This window comes from Salmo salar, chromosome 01 (genome assembly GCF_965601325.2).
Source record: "Salmo salar chromosome 01, fSalSal1, whole genome shotgun sequence".
NCBI classification, from domain to species: Eukaryota; Metazoa; Chordata; class Actinopteri; order Salmoniformes; family Salmonidae; genus Salmo; species Salmo salar.
In genome coordinates, this window is record NC_138291.1 from 56,229,015 (window position 1) to 56,244,896 (window position 15,882).

A 15,882-nucleotide genomic window follows, 5' to 3' on the forward strand; every position below is an offset into this window, starting at 1 on the left:
TCTGCAGCAGACAGTTTGCGTAACAGTAGCTGAGGTCATAGCTTCCTGATGTCTGATGTTTTTTGTAATGATCTTAGTGATCACTGTGTTAAATGTGTTAAAATAAACATAAAAACAACATGGTAGCAACACAATATGGTAGCAGCACAAAACATTTAACACAAAATCCGAGAAGGGGCCAGAAGGGGCCAGCAGCACAAAACATTTAACACAAAACCCGAGAAGGGGCCAGCTGAGTTTAAGACTGTATCATCTGCATATAAATGGATGAGAGAGCTTCCTACTGCCCGAGCTATGTTGTTGATGTAAATTGAGAAGAGCGTGGGGCCTAGGATTGAGCCTTGGGGTACTCCCTTGGTGACAGGCAGTGGCTGAGACAGCAGATTTTCAGATCTCTACAACAAAGCTTTCTTAGTGTTCAACAAGCTTTCTCTACCCTTAACCTTGTTCAGAACACCTCCAAAACAAAGGTCATGTGGTTTGGTAAGAAGAATGCCCCTCTTCCCACGTGTTATTACTACCTCTGAGGGTTTAGAGCTTGAGGTAGTCACCTAATACAAGTACGTGGGACTATGGCTAGACGGTGCACTGTCCTTCTCTCAGCACATATCAAAGCTGCAGGCTAAAGTTAAATCTAGATTTGGTTTCCTCTATCGTAATCACTCCTCTTTCACCCCAGCTGCCAAACTAACGCTGATTCAGATGACCATCCTACCCGTGCTAGATTACGGAGACATAATTTATAGATCGGCAGGTAAAGGTGCTCTCGAGTGGCTAGATGTTCTTTACCATTTGCCCATCAGATTTACCACCAATGCTCCTTATAGGACACATCACTGCACATCACTGTATACCCGTTGCAAGACCCACTGGTTGATGCTTATTTATAAAACCCTCTTAGGCCCCCCCCCCCCCCCCCCCATCTGAGATATCTTACTGCAGCCCTCATCCTCCACATACAACACCCGTTCTGCCAGTCACATTCTGTTAAAGGTCCCCAAAGCACACACATCCCTGGGTCTCTCATCTTTTCAGTTTACTGCAGCTAGCGACTGGAACGAGCTGCAACAAACACTCAAACTGGACAGTTTAATCTCAATCTCTTTATTCAAAGACTCAGGGACACTCTTACTGACAGTTGTGGCTGCTTTATGTGATGTATTGTTGTCTCTACCTTCTTGACCTTTGCTGTTGACTATGCCCAGTAATGTTTGTACCATGTTTTGTGTTGCTACCATGTTGTTGTTATGTTGTGTTGCTGCTATGTTGTTGTCTTAGGTCTCTCTTTATGTAGTGTTGTGTCTCGTTGTGATGTGTGTTTTGTCCTATATTTATGTTGTATTTTTATTTTATTTTTTAATCCCAGGCCCCCGTCCCCGCAGGAGGCCTTTTTCCTTTTGGTAGGCCGTCATTGTAAATAAGAATTTGTTCTTAACTGACTTGCCTAGTTAAATAAAGGTTAAATAAAATAAATCAAAATTCCTAATGACTGGATGTTACAGTAATGAGGCTTCCCTCCCATACCCCATGTCCTGCTCTTGACATTTCACATTTACTTTTCTCCACTTTGTCCACGGAACGTCTACTTTTAATGAGCACAACATGATGAGGTCGGAGACTGTTTGTGGCTTGTTTTCCATGCCACACTGGAAATATTCTAATGGAGGGCAGTAATATCAACCATTATGAAAATGCAATGTCTCATACCATGGTGTACTGGATATCATTGCATACTAATTTGTGTGTGTGTGTGTGTGTGTGTGTGTGTGTGTGTGTGTGTGTGTGTGTGTGTGTGTGTGTGTGTGGTTCCAGACCTAAGTTATTTGGTAACTCACTCTCTGTTCTTCTGTCCTTGTCTCCCCTGCAGGTGTGCATTGTGCAGAAGAGGGACACAGAGAAGATGTACGCCATGAAGTACATGAACAAACAGCAGTGCATAGAGAGAGACGAGGTCCGAAACGTCTTTAGAGAGCTAGAGATTCTACAGGAAATTGAACATGTTTTTTTAGTAAACCTCTGGTGACTATCCTGTGTTTTTTTTCACTTTCTATACTGTTTGTACATTCTGCATGCCTCTGCTGGTACCGTGTGTGTGTGTGTGTGTGTGTGTGTGTGTGTGTGTGTGTGTGTGTGTGTGTGTGTGTGTGTGTGTGTGTGTGTGTGTGTGTGTGTGTGTGTGTGTGTGTGTGTGTGTGTGTGTGTGTGTGTGTGTGTGTGTGTGTGTGTGTGTGTGTGTGTGTGTGTGTGTGTGTGTGTGTGCGCGTGTGTGTGTGGAGATTCTCTGTTGGGGGTAGATGCATGTTTAACCCTCAATTGGACAATGAGATGAGAATGTTAAATTGAAGGGAAACAACCGTTGTGGTCTCTGCGTCTCAAATGACACCCTATTTATAGTGCACTACTTTCGACCAGAGCCTTTTGATAAGTCAATGCCTGTCGACTGTGCCAGTTTTAACGGACCCAGAAAGTGGGGATACGGCTCTGGTCAAAAGTAGCGCACTACATAGGGAACATGAGATTTGACCAGATGATTTTCATTCAGGTCCATGAGCCCATTGCACCACACATTTCTTAATTACTGTAATGTAAAGTAAGTTGAGCCAATACTTTCCCCTCAGGAGTATGAATGATATCTGGGTGATGTAGGGGACCAGCTTGGTTATTCAACTATCTCCGTGTCTCTACAGCACATATTCTAAATGGCATTGGGAAGCTAGCACAGTGTTTACAGCATATTACACCAAAGCACTTTGCTCCTGTTTTAATTGGTAGAATGATATTGCACACGGTGGTAATATCCTCTGAGTAATTGATACAGGGAGCGTCGATCATTTCATACACACCCTTTATCACCGAGCGCCAAGACAAAAGTACACCCAGCACACACTGCAGCTTATTACTCTAAGTCTTGTATGCGTGTTAGTTTTTATCCAAAGTTGGCGATGATTAAAGTTTTAACACTAGAATGTTTTTTTTGTTGTTTTTTTTTGTCTGAGAGAAGCTTCCAAACTAAAATAAACAGAGGGCTTTTTAATGAGGTGGTGGTAATAGTAGTAGGGCCTGTGTGTGTGTTTTTTTAATATAATTCCCTCAAGGAGTGTACAGCCCTATCCTTGTTCTAGTTTCCCTGCTTTTCTCTGATTGGCTCTGCATCTGTGCATCTATGGTACATCAAAAGCCCCATTAGCGACAAAGACACAGCAGCGTTATGAGTAGGCAGGAACTATAGTGCTCCTTAGATCGCACCTCATCTTCCTGCGATTCAAGTCAACTTCAGAGGGAAACTGGGTAAGTGGTCAGCCCATCTCAAATTACGCTGGAACAAAACAACAACAACAAGGCATGCCAGAGTGGCGTGGAATTGGTTCCATCACACTCAGCCGGTATATTTTTTTATTTTTATTTCACCTTTATTACTAGGTAGGCTAGTTGAGAACAAGTTCTCATTTGCAACTGCGACCTGGCCAAGATAAAGCATAGCAATTCGACACATACAACAACACAGAGTTACACATGGAATAAACAAAACATACAGTAGAACAAAAGAAAACAAAAAGTCTATATACAGTGAGTGCAAATGAGGTAAGTTAAGGCAATAAATAGCCCATGGTGGCGAAGTAATTACAATATAGCAATTAAACACTGGAATGGTAGATGTGCAGAAGATGAATGTGCAAGTAGAGATGCTGGGGTTCAAAGGAGCAAGATAAATAAATAAATACAGTATGGGGATGAGGTAGATAGATAAATGGGCTGTTTACAGATGGGCTATGCACAAGTGCATTGATCTGTGAGCTGCTCTGACAGCTGGTGCTTAAAGATAGTGAGGGAGATATGAGTCTCCAGCTTCAGAGATTTTTGCAGTTTGTACCAGTCATTGGCAGCAGAGAACTGGAAGGAAAGACGACCAAAGGAGGAACTGGCTTTGGGGGTGACCAGTGAGATATACCTGCTGGTGCGCGTGCTACGAATGGGTGCTGCTATGGTGACCAGTAAGCTGAGATAAGGCGGGGCTTTACCTAGCAGAGACTTGTAGATAACCTGTAGCCAGTTGGTTTGGCGACGAGTATAAAGCGAGTGCCAACCAACGAGAGCGTACAGGTCGCAATGGTGGGTAGTGTATGGGGCTTTGGTGACAAAACAGATGGCACTGTGATAGACTGCATCCAGTTTGTTGAGTAGAGTGTTGGAGGCTATTTTATAGATGACATCACCAAAGTTGAGGATCGGTAGGATGGTCAGTTTTACGAGGGTATGTTTGGCAGCATGAGTGAAGGATGCTTTGTTGCGATATAGGAAGCCGATTCTAGATTTCATTTTGGATTGGAGATGCTTAATGTGAGTCTGGAAGTCTAACCAGACACCCAGGTATTTGTAGTTGTCCACGTATTCTAAGTCAGAGCTGTCCAGAGTAGTGCTGCTGGACGGGCGAGCAGGTGCGGGCAGTGATCGATTGAATAGCATGCATTTAGTTTAACTTGTGTTTAAGAGCAGTTGGAGGCCACAGGAGGAGAGTTGTACGGCATTGAAGCTTGTCTGGAGGTTAGGGCCAGAAGTATACAGAAGGGTGTCGTCTGCGTAGAGGTGGATCAGAGAATCACCAGCAGCAAGAGCAAGAGTGACATCATTGATGTATACAGAGAAAATAGTCGGCCCGAGGATTGAACCCTGTGGAATCCCCACAGAGACTGCCAGAGGTCCGGACAACAGGCCCTCCGGTTTGACACACTGAACTCTATCAGAGAAGTAGTTGGTTAACCAGGCGAGGCAATCATTTGAGAAACCAAGGCTGTCGAGTCTGCCAATAAGAATGTGGTGATTGACAGAGTCGAAAGCATTTACATTTACATTTAAGTCATTTAGCAGACGCTCTTATCCAGAGCGACTTACAAATTGGTGCATTCACCTTATAATATCCAGTGGAACAACCACTTACAATAGTGCATCTAAATCTTTTAAGGGGGGGGGGGTTAGAAGGATAACTTTATCCTATCCCAGGTATTCCTTGAAGAGGTGGGGTTTCAGGTGTCTCCGGAAGGTGGTGATTGACTCCGCTGTCCTGGCGTCGTGAGGGAGCTTGTTCCACCATTGGGGTGCCAGAGCAGCGAACAGTTTTGACTGGGCTGAGCGGGAACTGTGCTTCCTCAGAGGTAGGGAGGCGAGCAGGCCAGAGGTGGATGAACGCAGTGCCCTTGTTTGGGTGTAGGGCCTGATCAGAGCCTGAAGGTACGGAGGTGCCGTTCCCCTCACAGCTCCGTAGGCAAGCACCATGGTCTTGTAGCGGATGCGAGCTTCAACTGGAAGCCAGTGGAGAGAGCGGAGGAGCGGGGTGACGTGAGAGAACTTGGGAAGGTTGAACACCAGACGGGCTGCGGCGTTCTGGATGAGTTGTAGGGGTTTAATGGCACAGGCAGGGAGCCCAGCCAACAGCGAGTTGCAGTAATCCAGGCGGGAGATGACAAGTGCCTGGATTAGGACCTGCGCCACTTCCTGTGTGAGGCAGGGCCGTACTCTGCGAATGTTGTAGAGCATGAACCTACAGGATCGGGTCACCGCCTTGATGTTAGTGGAGAACGACAGGGTGTTGTCCAGGGTCACTCCAAGGTTCTTAGCACTCTGGGAGGAGGACACAAGGGAGTTGTCAACCGTGATGGCGAGATCTTGGAACGGGCAGTCCTTCCCCGGGAGGAAGAGCAGCTCCGTCTTGCCGAGGTTCAGCTTGAGGTGGTGATCCGTCATCCACACTGATATGTCTGCCAGACATGCAGAGATGCGATTCGCCACCTGGTTGTCAGAAGGGGGAAAGGAGAAGATTAATTGTGTGTCGTCTGCATAGCAATGATAGGAGAGACCATGTGAGGATATGACAGAGCCAAGAGACTTGGTGTATAGCGAGAATAGGAGAGGGCCTAGAACAGAGCCCTGGGGGACACCAGTGGTGAGAGCACGTGGTGCGGAGACAGATTCTCGCCACGCCACCTGGTAGGAGCGACCTGTCAGGTAGGACGCAATCCAAGCGTGGGCCGCGCCGGAGATGCCCAGCTCGGAGAGGGTGGAGAGGAGGATCTGATGGTTCACAGTATCAAAGGCAGCAGATAGGTCTAGAAGGATGAGAGCAGAGGAGAGAGAGTTAGCTTTAGCAGTGCGGAGAGCCTCCGTGACACAGAGAAGAGCAGTCTCAGTTGAATGCCCAGTCTTGAAACCTGACTGATTAGGATCAAGAAGGTCATTCTGAGAGAGATAGCAAGAGAGCTGGCCAAGGACGGCACGTTCAAGAGTTTTGGAGAGAAAAGAAAGAAGGGATACTGGTCTGTAGTTGTTGACATCGGAGGGATCGAGTGTAGGTTTTTTCAGAAGGGGTGCAACTCTCGCTCTCTTGAAGACGGAAGGGACGTAGCCAGCGGTCAAGGATGAGTTGATGAGCGAGGTGAGGTAGGGGAGAAGGTCTCTGGAAATGGTCTGGAGAAGAGAGGAGGGGATAGGGTCAAGTGGGCAGGTTGTTGGGCGGCCGGCCGTCACAAGACGCGAGATTTCATCTGGAGAGAGAGGGGAGAAAGAGGTCAAAGCACAGGGTAGGGCAGTGTGAGCAGGACCAGCGGTGTCGTTTGACTTAGCAAACGAGGATCGGATATCATTAACCTTCTTTTCAAAATGGTTGACGAAGTCATCTGCAGAGGGGGGGGAGGATTCAGGAGGGAGGAGAAGGTAGCAAAGAGCTTCCTAGGGTTAGAGGCAGATGCTTGGAATTTAGAGTGGTAGAAGGTGGCTTTAGCAGCAGAGACAGAAGAGGAAAATGTAGAGAGGAGGGAGTGAAAGGATGCCAGGTCCGCAGGGAGGCGAGTTTTCCTCCATTTCCGCTCGGCTGCCCGGAGCCCTGTTCTGTGAGCTCGCAGTGAGTCGTCGAGCCACGGAGCAGGGATGCAGAGAGGGAGGATGCAGAGAGGGAGGAGAGGAGGCAGAATCAGGAGATAGGTTGGAGAAGGTTTGAGCAGAGGGAAGAGATGATAGGATGGAAGAGGAGAGAGTAGCGGGAGAGAGAGAGCGAAGGTTGGGACGGCGCAATACCATCCGAGTAGGGGCAGAGTGAGAAGTGTTGGATGAGAGCGAGAGGGAAAAGGATACAAGGTAGTGGTCAGAGACTTGGAGGGGAGTTGCAATGAGATTAGTGGAAGAACAGCATCTAGTAAAGATGAGGTCAAGCGTATTGCCTGCCTTGTGAGTAGGGGGGGACGGTGAGAGGGTGAGGTCAAAACAGGAGAGGAGTGGAAAGAAGGAGGCAGAGAGAAATGAGTCAAAGGTAGACGTAGGGAGGTTAAAGTCACCCAGAACTGTGAGGGGTGAGCCATCCTCAGGAAAGGAACTTATCAAGGCGTCAAGCTCATTGATGAACTCTCCAAGGGAACCTGGAGGGCGATAAATGATAAGGATGTTAAGCTTGAAAGGGCTGGTAACTGTGACAGCATGGAATTCAAATGAGGAGATAGACAGATGGGTCAGGGGAGAAAGAGAGAATGTCCACTTGGGAGAGATGAGGATTCCAGTGCCACCACCCCGCTGGCTCGATGCTCTAGGGGTATGCGAGAACACGTGGGCAGACGAGGAGAGAGCAGTAGGAGTAGCAGTGTTATCTGGGGTAATCCATGTTTCCGTCAGCGCCAGGAAGTGTAGGGACTGGAGGGTAGCATAGGCTGAGATGAACTCAGCCTTGTTGGCCGCAGACCGGCAGTTCCAGAGGCTGCCGGAGACCTGGAACTCCATGTGGGTCGTGCGCGCTGGGTCCACCAGGTTAGAGTGGCAGCGGCCACGCGGTGTGGAGCGTTTGTATGGCCTGTGCAGAGGGGAGAGAACAGGGATAGACAGACACATAGTTGACAAGCTACAGAAGAGGCTACGCTAATGCAAAGGAGATTGGAATGACAAGTGGACTACACGTCTCGAATGTTCGGAAAGTTAAGCTTACGTTGCAAAAATCTTATTGACTAAAATGACGAAAATGATACAGTACTGCTGGCTGGTGGAGTAGGCTAGCTAGCAGTGGGTGCGTTGTTGACTTTGAACGTGTAGCTGGCTAGGTAACCTCGATAGTTTCAGTACTACACCTTGTCATGATACAAAAGCAACTTTGTAGCTAGCTAACATAACACTAATCAAGACGTTCCTTTGTAATGTATTTAGTTTCTACAATGCTGCTCGTCGGTAATAGTTGGCTGGGTTAGGAAAAATGGCGTCGCGGGGGACGGAAATAGCTGGCTAGTTAACCTCGATAATTACTAAACTACACAATTATCAAGCTATGACAAAGACAACTATGTAGCTAGCTAGCTAACACTGCACTAGTCAAATCGTTCCGTTGGAAAGTATTAGTATCTACAGCGCTGCTAGTCGGTAACGGTTGGCTAGCTAGCAGTGGGTTAATGATGACTAGGTGTGTTGACTAAGTCAGGCGTCGCGTCGCGGCTGGCTAGCTAGCCTCGATAATTACTCTAACTACACAATTATCTTAGATGCAAAGACAGCAAAGATAACTATGTAGCTGGCTAACTAACACTAACACTACACTAATCAAGTCGTTCCGTTGTAATGTAATAGTTTCTACAGTGCTGCTAGTCGGTAGAAGTTAGCTGGTTGGCTAGCTAGCAGTGTTGACTAGCTAGCTAGCAGTGATGACTACGTTAGGAGGACGAAGATAGCTAACCTCGATAATTACTCTAATTACTCTAAACTACACGATTATCTTTGATACAAAGACGGCTATGTAGCTAGCTAAGAAAAATTGCTCAGATCAAACAAATCAAACCGTTGGAATGTAATGAAGTGTAATATTACCTGTGGAGCGAAGCGTAAAGCCTTGGCCAGGTCGATGAATATGGCTGCACAGTAATGTCTCTTATCGATGGTGGTTATGATGTCGTTTAGGAGCTTGAGCGTGGCTGAGGTGCACCCATGACCAGCTCTGAAACCAGATTGCATAGCGGAGAAGGTACGGTGGGATTCGAAATGGTCGGTAATCTGTTTGTTAACTTGGCTTTCGAAGACCTTAGAAAGACAGGGTAGGATAGATATAGGTCTGTAGCAGTTTGGGTCTAGAGTGTCTCCCCCTTTGTAGAGGGGGATGACCGAGTTATTATGTATCCCTTTGTTGGTGAATATATTGTTTGGATAATTTATCCATTGTTTTGATCTACTCTCCTAAAAACATACACAGGCTGTCAAATCTGCATTACAAAGACCATCAATGCATGGGGTGGGGGGGGTGATAGGAAGGCACATCCGCAACCGTCGCCATCAAACTGTTCAGATTTAGCGAAACAAAGGTAGAAAGCTGGCAAAACCCACATGGAGACGGCCTGCCTGTCAGGCCACAGCTGTTCCCGTCTGTCGACTCGAGGGAAAAACCGATACAGTACGTTTTTTCCAAAGTTGATTTGTTTTTTTAAACCCACGGACCCCAAACCTGAGCAGCTGTCGTACCGTAATACTGGCCAGCCTGGTCCCCTGCCAAGCCACCAGAGAACGAACGGCAGAGTTTCTAAAATAACTTTGTACAGAGTGTATCAATCACACTAGCCTCATTGTGTATTCTTCCTGCAGATGAAGGCTCTCACTGACCAGACTCTTTTTTTTCTTTTGGTTGATTTGGCCTTCCTGTTGGGTTCTTCCTTGGCTTGTCTGAAGTTGACATCTGATGTCCTGCTGAGCCTATCATGCTTACTCAGTGAAAAATCGAATGAGAAAAGGCTCTGACTTTTCTCCTCAAACCAGAGAAAGAGAGCTCAGCACAGAGACATAAAGGAATTCACTGTTTAACCATCTCCTTCATTAAACCGTCTCCTTCATTAACTTGTTCTTACTTTCAATCAATCAGGTGATGAGGAGTTCCTAATATGGATGTCATCACAATATTTGGTGATACTTTACTACCCTCTTTACAGCGTAAGGGTCAGGAGTTTAATTAGTACTGTTCGTGGGTATGCTGCTGCACATCTTAAGTCTTTGCTGACTTGCAGAACATTGGCAGTGTCCATGGTCATGTACTGTGTTATGTGTTCTGGCTGTAGGAGTTTGCACAATGAGGTGTTCCATTATTGATGGAGTGAAGATGGGCCAACCAGGGTTTCTGGGAACTGCAGTGCCTATATTCCCCAAAGTAAACATCAGAGGGTGCCACTCATGAGAACGCCAGCTTTGATTAAGATTAGTAGGAGTTGTTTCCTCTCCAGAAAGAGAGGGGGAGAGGGGAAGCTTGAGAGAAACAGCCATCCCGTAAAGTAACGATTCTTGAAATCACAACGAAGGCGAGAGAGAGAGAGAGAGAGAGAGAGAGAGAGAGAGGTGGGGGGTAAAAGGTGTTAAGAAGGGATTTGGGCATTGTTTAGTTTGTCAAAACAGAGTTTCACCATCTACGAGGCTTTGGATTTGCTTCCTTCTCTCTATCTCGCACACACACCATTTTGAAGCCTAAGTTTGCTTTCATTATGATGTCCTGAATTCTGTTGGTTTTCTTTTGAAAAAAGCTCCATCCATTGCTTCAGCTTCAGAGATAATTCATTAGAGGGAACCTGGGCACCAAATCCACATCACTAGAACAAGACTGCTTAAAAAGCCTGGAGGACTGTCAAGTTTGCTGCATGCGCTAATTGCCGTGACCATTCACTTGCTGCAGATAGATGCCATATAATGTGTAGGAGTGGGATATACATGTATTCAAATGGATTAGCCACCTTGAGAATTCCGAAAAAATATATAATCTGCAGCATTCAAGAAATCCACCCAAATCACCCAAGCCATCACGACACAGGTGTAGACGCGGTCTACGTCTTATCCCCCGATCAATTTGTATTTCTAAATTGCCGAGGTCATATTTCCCTACCCGGACGTACAGTATTACATGCATTAAGTGTATGCAGTGAAATTGATCCCGTGCACTTTCCAGTGTAAATCATTACCAGGACAAGGTTTTGCCTTAAGCATTACATTGAAACAAATCTACTCTCAAACACCGTTGGCCAGAATCCCCTGGGATGTGGACGGAGGTAGTGAAAGCTGAACCAAGTGAAGAAGAAAGTGATGCGAGAGGGAGTTAATGTGTCAGAGCTGAGCACTGTGGGATATTTGTTGTCTGTGAGCTAAGGCTCTGGAGACCCTTTTAAAGAGGGTTTTTAAGGCATCGCAGAGGGTGAGTCATCGGTGGATCCGCTGAGCTGTGTTCTTCCTCCGCTGTCCATCCGTCCTGTCCATCAGAGAGAGTGAGAGACTGAGCGAGAGAGAAGTCACTGTGGTGAGAATAGATGCACACTCTGTCCTCCTCCATGTCCATTAAGAATATTGATTCCTTGGCTGAAGAGAACAATGCTCTGGGAGACGGTGAGACAAATTAGGGCTTTACCCCAAACACAATAGGCATAACAAGCCCTGGGTGGAAGCTTAGGTTCTGTTGACATCCATAAAACTAACTGAAGGATATTTCCTCAGGGGCTAAGTCCTATTCGCTTTCTTCTTCTGCTGTTACAAACTCATTTATACAGCAGTCTGCATTAGATACAGAGCGTCACAGGAGTTAGTAACAGTCACAGGACTCTGTAACTTTCCAAAGCAACCTCACCATTAAAGTGAGTGTTCTGTTCTCTCTGCAGTTGTAACTTTCCAGAGCCACCTTACCGTTTCACGGTCCTGTAGGACGTCCGAAGTGCACCTTGTGAAATAAGGCCAGTGGAGGTGGGGAGAGGGGTGTGCTGGGGGGACCAGAGGAGGGGAACGGGGGTGGGGGGGGGGGGGGGGGGGGTGAGGGGACTAGGCTAGGGACCGCAGAGCGAGAGGCAGCACTCACTCATTCATTGCATTGTTGGAGGGATCCTCAGAGGAGCCAGACGTGTCTTGTGATCCAGCCCCTTGACCAGCCTGAGCCACGCTGTCTCTATCGCAAGACTATCTAGGCCACAGTCACAAAGCAGACCACATTCAGAGCCCCGTGTCTCTTTTTTCTTTCTCTCTTCCTCTCTCTCGCTCTCTCTCTACCCCATCTCTCTTTCACCCTCTCTCCCCTCCATGTCTCTCTCCTCCCTCGCTCTCACTCATCTAGCGCTCTCTCTCTCTCTCTCTCTTTCCTCCTTACGCTTCCCTCGGCTCATTTGTCATCATGGCCTGATTATTTCAGCCTGTTTCTCAGACTCTTTACAGCATGGTAACCTTCCTCTGTACTCTGCAGTCCCAGTCAGTCCAGGCCTGTCCTGACTGTTCCACATGGCCCCTCTTCTCCTTGGCCCTGCCAAAATGCTCCCAAGCCTCAGGCCTTAGCCAGGTCCCCAATCAACTGTCTTGGTCATATTTGACCCATGACAAGTCCATTCTCAAGTTATTTCCTCTTATAGCTTTCTCTTTGTAGTCTTTTTTTTCAGAACTGTAATATTGTCAATGAGAGAAGAGATGTTTGGAGAACTCCGTTTGTGTCTGGTCACACACATTACAATTCTCCTCTTTCACTAACTTGCTTTCATCCATTTGTCTTAGCTGCTGCCTTGGCCTCTCCTTGAACAGTTTTTACAGACATTTTTACAGGGTGCTTGTGTGCTTTGATTTTGAATTTGCCAAACGTATCTAGTGAGACACATGCTGTATTTGGTGAAGCATTCATCCGGAATGTTCTCTCTCACTCTCTTGCTCTCTTCTTCTCTCTCACTTTCTGTCGCTCCCTGTCCTTGGTGTTAAATGTGAATGTGACAACGCTGTCACTATCCAAGCTTAAATACGGCTCAGATGTCAGCTCCACGTCTGACAGTTTACCTGAAGGGGAGGTGGAAACTCCTCTAATCTCAGCCACGGGGGCTCAGGAAACGGGCCCTAATACCACTGCTATCACACTGGACGCCACAGAGGGCATTCTCTTCACCATCAGCTGCATGCTGCTCAGGATCAGGGCATAACAAGGAGGTGATAAGAAGGTGACAATAACTAGGGACTTGTGGGCAGCAAACTCCATCTCAACCAATCTCAGCCTGGCCATCTGTTGATGCTGTGTGTGTTTGGAGTGGAGGTTAGGTTTGTTAGATCTCCAGTCATCAGACCAAGCTATTGGAACACGTCACCAGGATGTCCACGGATAGATCCTGCATCGGTTTTCTCTTGATCTGAAGGAAGATGGACGCTTTGGTGGAAATTGTTTAATGTCATGCTGTTTTTGACTGCAAGAGACAGTTTTTTTACCCCTAGGGCAGTGTTTCCCAAACTTGGTCCTGGGGATCCCAACAGGAGCACGTTTTTGTTTTTGCCCTAGCACTACACAGCTGATTCAAATAATCAAAGATTAATGATGAGTTGGTTATTTGAATCAGCTGTGTAGCGCTAGGTCAAAAACCAAAACGTGCTCCCCTTGGGGTCCCCAGGACCGAGTTTGGGAAACACTGCCCTAGGCTATAGATGATTTCACTGACTTACAATAATAACCTTATACAATGCTGATCACATAAGTCCAATATTGTGTTTAGCATGGATCCCTCCCAATCCCTCCTTCTCAGAACTTCTTCTCAACCAATCCCTCTGACAGAAATAGGAAACCCCTGTCAATCATTTTTCTTTTATTTGATGGGGAATATTCATTGAGGCAGTAATCTTTTTCAAAATCAGACCATTTCATCAGTTGATCGGTGTGTTCCTTTTGACGTCAGGCTTGATATTGTTGTGAACAGCGTTCGGCGTTGCAAAACCGATGTCTTGGAGAGGATAGGTTGATTTTCACTCGCTCTGAAACATGGTGCTCCATTTTCTCGGATATAGAGAGCAAGAAATTGCGCCTGGAGAGGGCCAATCAAAATGCCCCCTGAGTGTGTGGGGTTAAGCCTGGTGATATAGAGCTAGGATGAGGAAATCTGCCAAGATGAAAAATATATAATAATGCTGCAATAATCTACCAGGCTTTAATGGGAAAATAAAGAAATCTCCCGCTATCTCTCGGCTTGAGCGCCTCCGGAAAGCCTTCTCGCTCTCTCTCTCGCTCTCTCTCTCTTGCTCTCTCGCTCTCTCTCTGTTGTGACTACTGTGAGATGATTGTGGGTTTCTGACATTTTGTGTTTATGTACTGTGTGGTTTGTATTTCTAGTGTGCTGCTAGGGCTTGGTGTTTTAGTCGACACCTGTGGAGAGAGGGTGTAGTAGAGTGTCCCAAATCCCACCCAGATTATTTTCTGGATGAGTTTTAATGTGATGTGCTTGATTAGTAAGCCTGATTGACAACGATCTTTAGCCGTCCATCAGCCGTTTTCAAGTAAGAGACATCAATCAAAGGCTGGCTCTGTTCTCGCCTTAATTTGGCAATCACTCTCCTGCATTCACACACTCCGACAAATGTCAGCTCATTTAAGATAACGATCACTCTCAAAGTTATCGCTCCCACGGTGCTTGTTTTGAGCTTTCATGTGAGTACGCACTCACACCAACTCCTGCGTACATGAACACATAATAGGCTATAGGCCAGGGCTCTCTAACCCTGTTCCTGGAGAGATACTCTCCTGTAGGTTTTCGATCCAACCCCACTTGTAACTAACCTGATTTCAGTTTATCAACCAGCTAATTATTAGAATTAGGTGTGCTAGATTAGGGTTGGAATGAAAACCTACAGGACGGTAGCTCTCCAGGGACAGAGTTGGAGAGCCCTGATTTGCACACGCAAACTCAGTTCCACACATGCATAGTGAGTGTCTTGTGTGAGATATGCTACGGTTTTACTGTTGTGTGTTTTTGCGGTTGGTAGATGCAGGGTTCAGCAGGAGGCATGTGGTCAGCATGTTGTCTTGCGCCTGTGTGTCATGTTCCCGTGTGTGTGTGTATCCTGGCCCTAACAGGATCTTGACTGAGCCCTCTGACCGCTGCCTTGTGTCCCAGGTACTCGTTCCAGGACGAGGAGGACATGTTCATGGTGGTGGATCTGCTGCTGGGAGGAGACCTGCGCTACCACCTCCAACAGAACGTCCATTTCAACGAGGACGCTGTCAAACTCTACCTGTGTGAGATGACCCTGGCACTGGACTACCTGCAGAACCAGCACATCATCCACAGGTATGGGCAACATCCATAGACACAACATCTACTGCACTGGGCTACATATAGGCACCTCATCCACAGGTATGGGCTAGAATAACGACACCGTTTCGCCAAAACACCCAGCAGGTGATTGCTAACACACAGCTGGCCACCGTCTGCTTTTAGCTGTTCGTCTTACCTCCCCGATTACGCCTATCCTGGGTGCCACTCCTGGTACTCCTGGCCCTCTCTCTCCCACTCCCTGTTCCAGAGACCCGACATCCCATCACCTGCATGTCCAGAGGGAGATGAATGGCCTGCGTTAGGGGGTGTTATGATTCATCATCATCCTTTTCTCATCTGTCTTGTGTGTCCCCGGGCAGAGCGGATAGTCCTGCATCACTCTTTTCACTGTCCCAGCTCTGACACCGGCTACATGCTCACCTCACTGCAGTACTTGAGAACCGCCGCTCTTGGTCTGATGATGTAGCCTTTCAATCTGTGGGCTCATTGGAGGAAAAGCCACAGCTTTTAATTGACTAGTATATCACTGGACAGTGGTTCAGTTCTTTGTATGCTTTTTAAGGAGCTGAGTTCTCTCCATCGGATTTTGAAACTTAAATGGGTTTAGTAGCCTATAGGCTATGTGTGTCCAGCAGTCTGTTGTTTGCTGAACAGAATTGTCTCTATAATCACCTGGGCATTCTCCTTTCATTTTTTGCTTCTTTGCATATCTAAACAAAGCTCTGGTATCTATGTTGCTGTAACCATCAATCTTCTTCAGCGTGGGATGACTTGCAGTCGTGAGTTTTTGTTGAAATTGCCGAGTGCAGTGAAAAGTGTCAGTGCTGTAAATGAAAAGTGTTTATGT

At 46.8% G+C, this 15,882-nt stretch overlaps 1 protein-coding gene across 1 annotated transcript in view; it reads left to right on the forward strand.

Moving 5' to 3' along the window:
* The window catches only part of LOC106605062 (serine/threonine-protein kinase 32C), a 98,545-nt gene that overhangs the window by 67,720 nt on the left and 14,943 nt on the right, over positions 1-15,882 (forward strand). The window contains exons 3-4 of the mRNA XM_014200324.3: positions 1,868-2,019; positions 14,874-15,047. Of these exons, the coding sequence (XP_014055799.1) occupies positions 1,868-2,019; positions 14,874-15,047 (326 nt within the window). The remainder of the gene's footprint in view (positions 1-1,867; positions 2,020-14,873; positions 15,048-15,882) is intronic.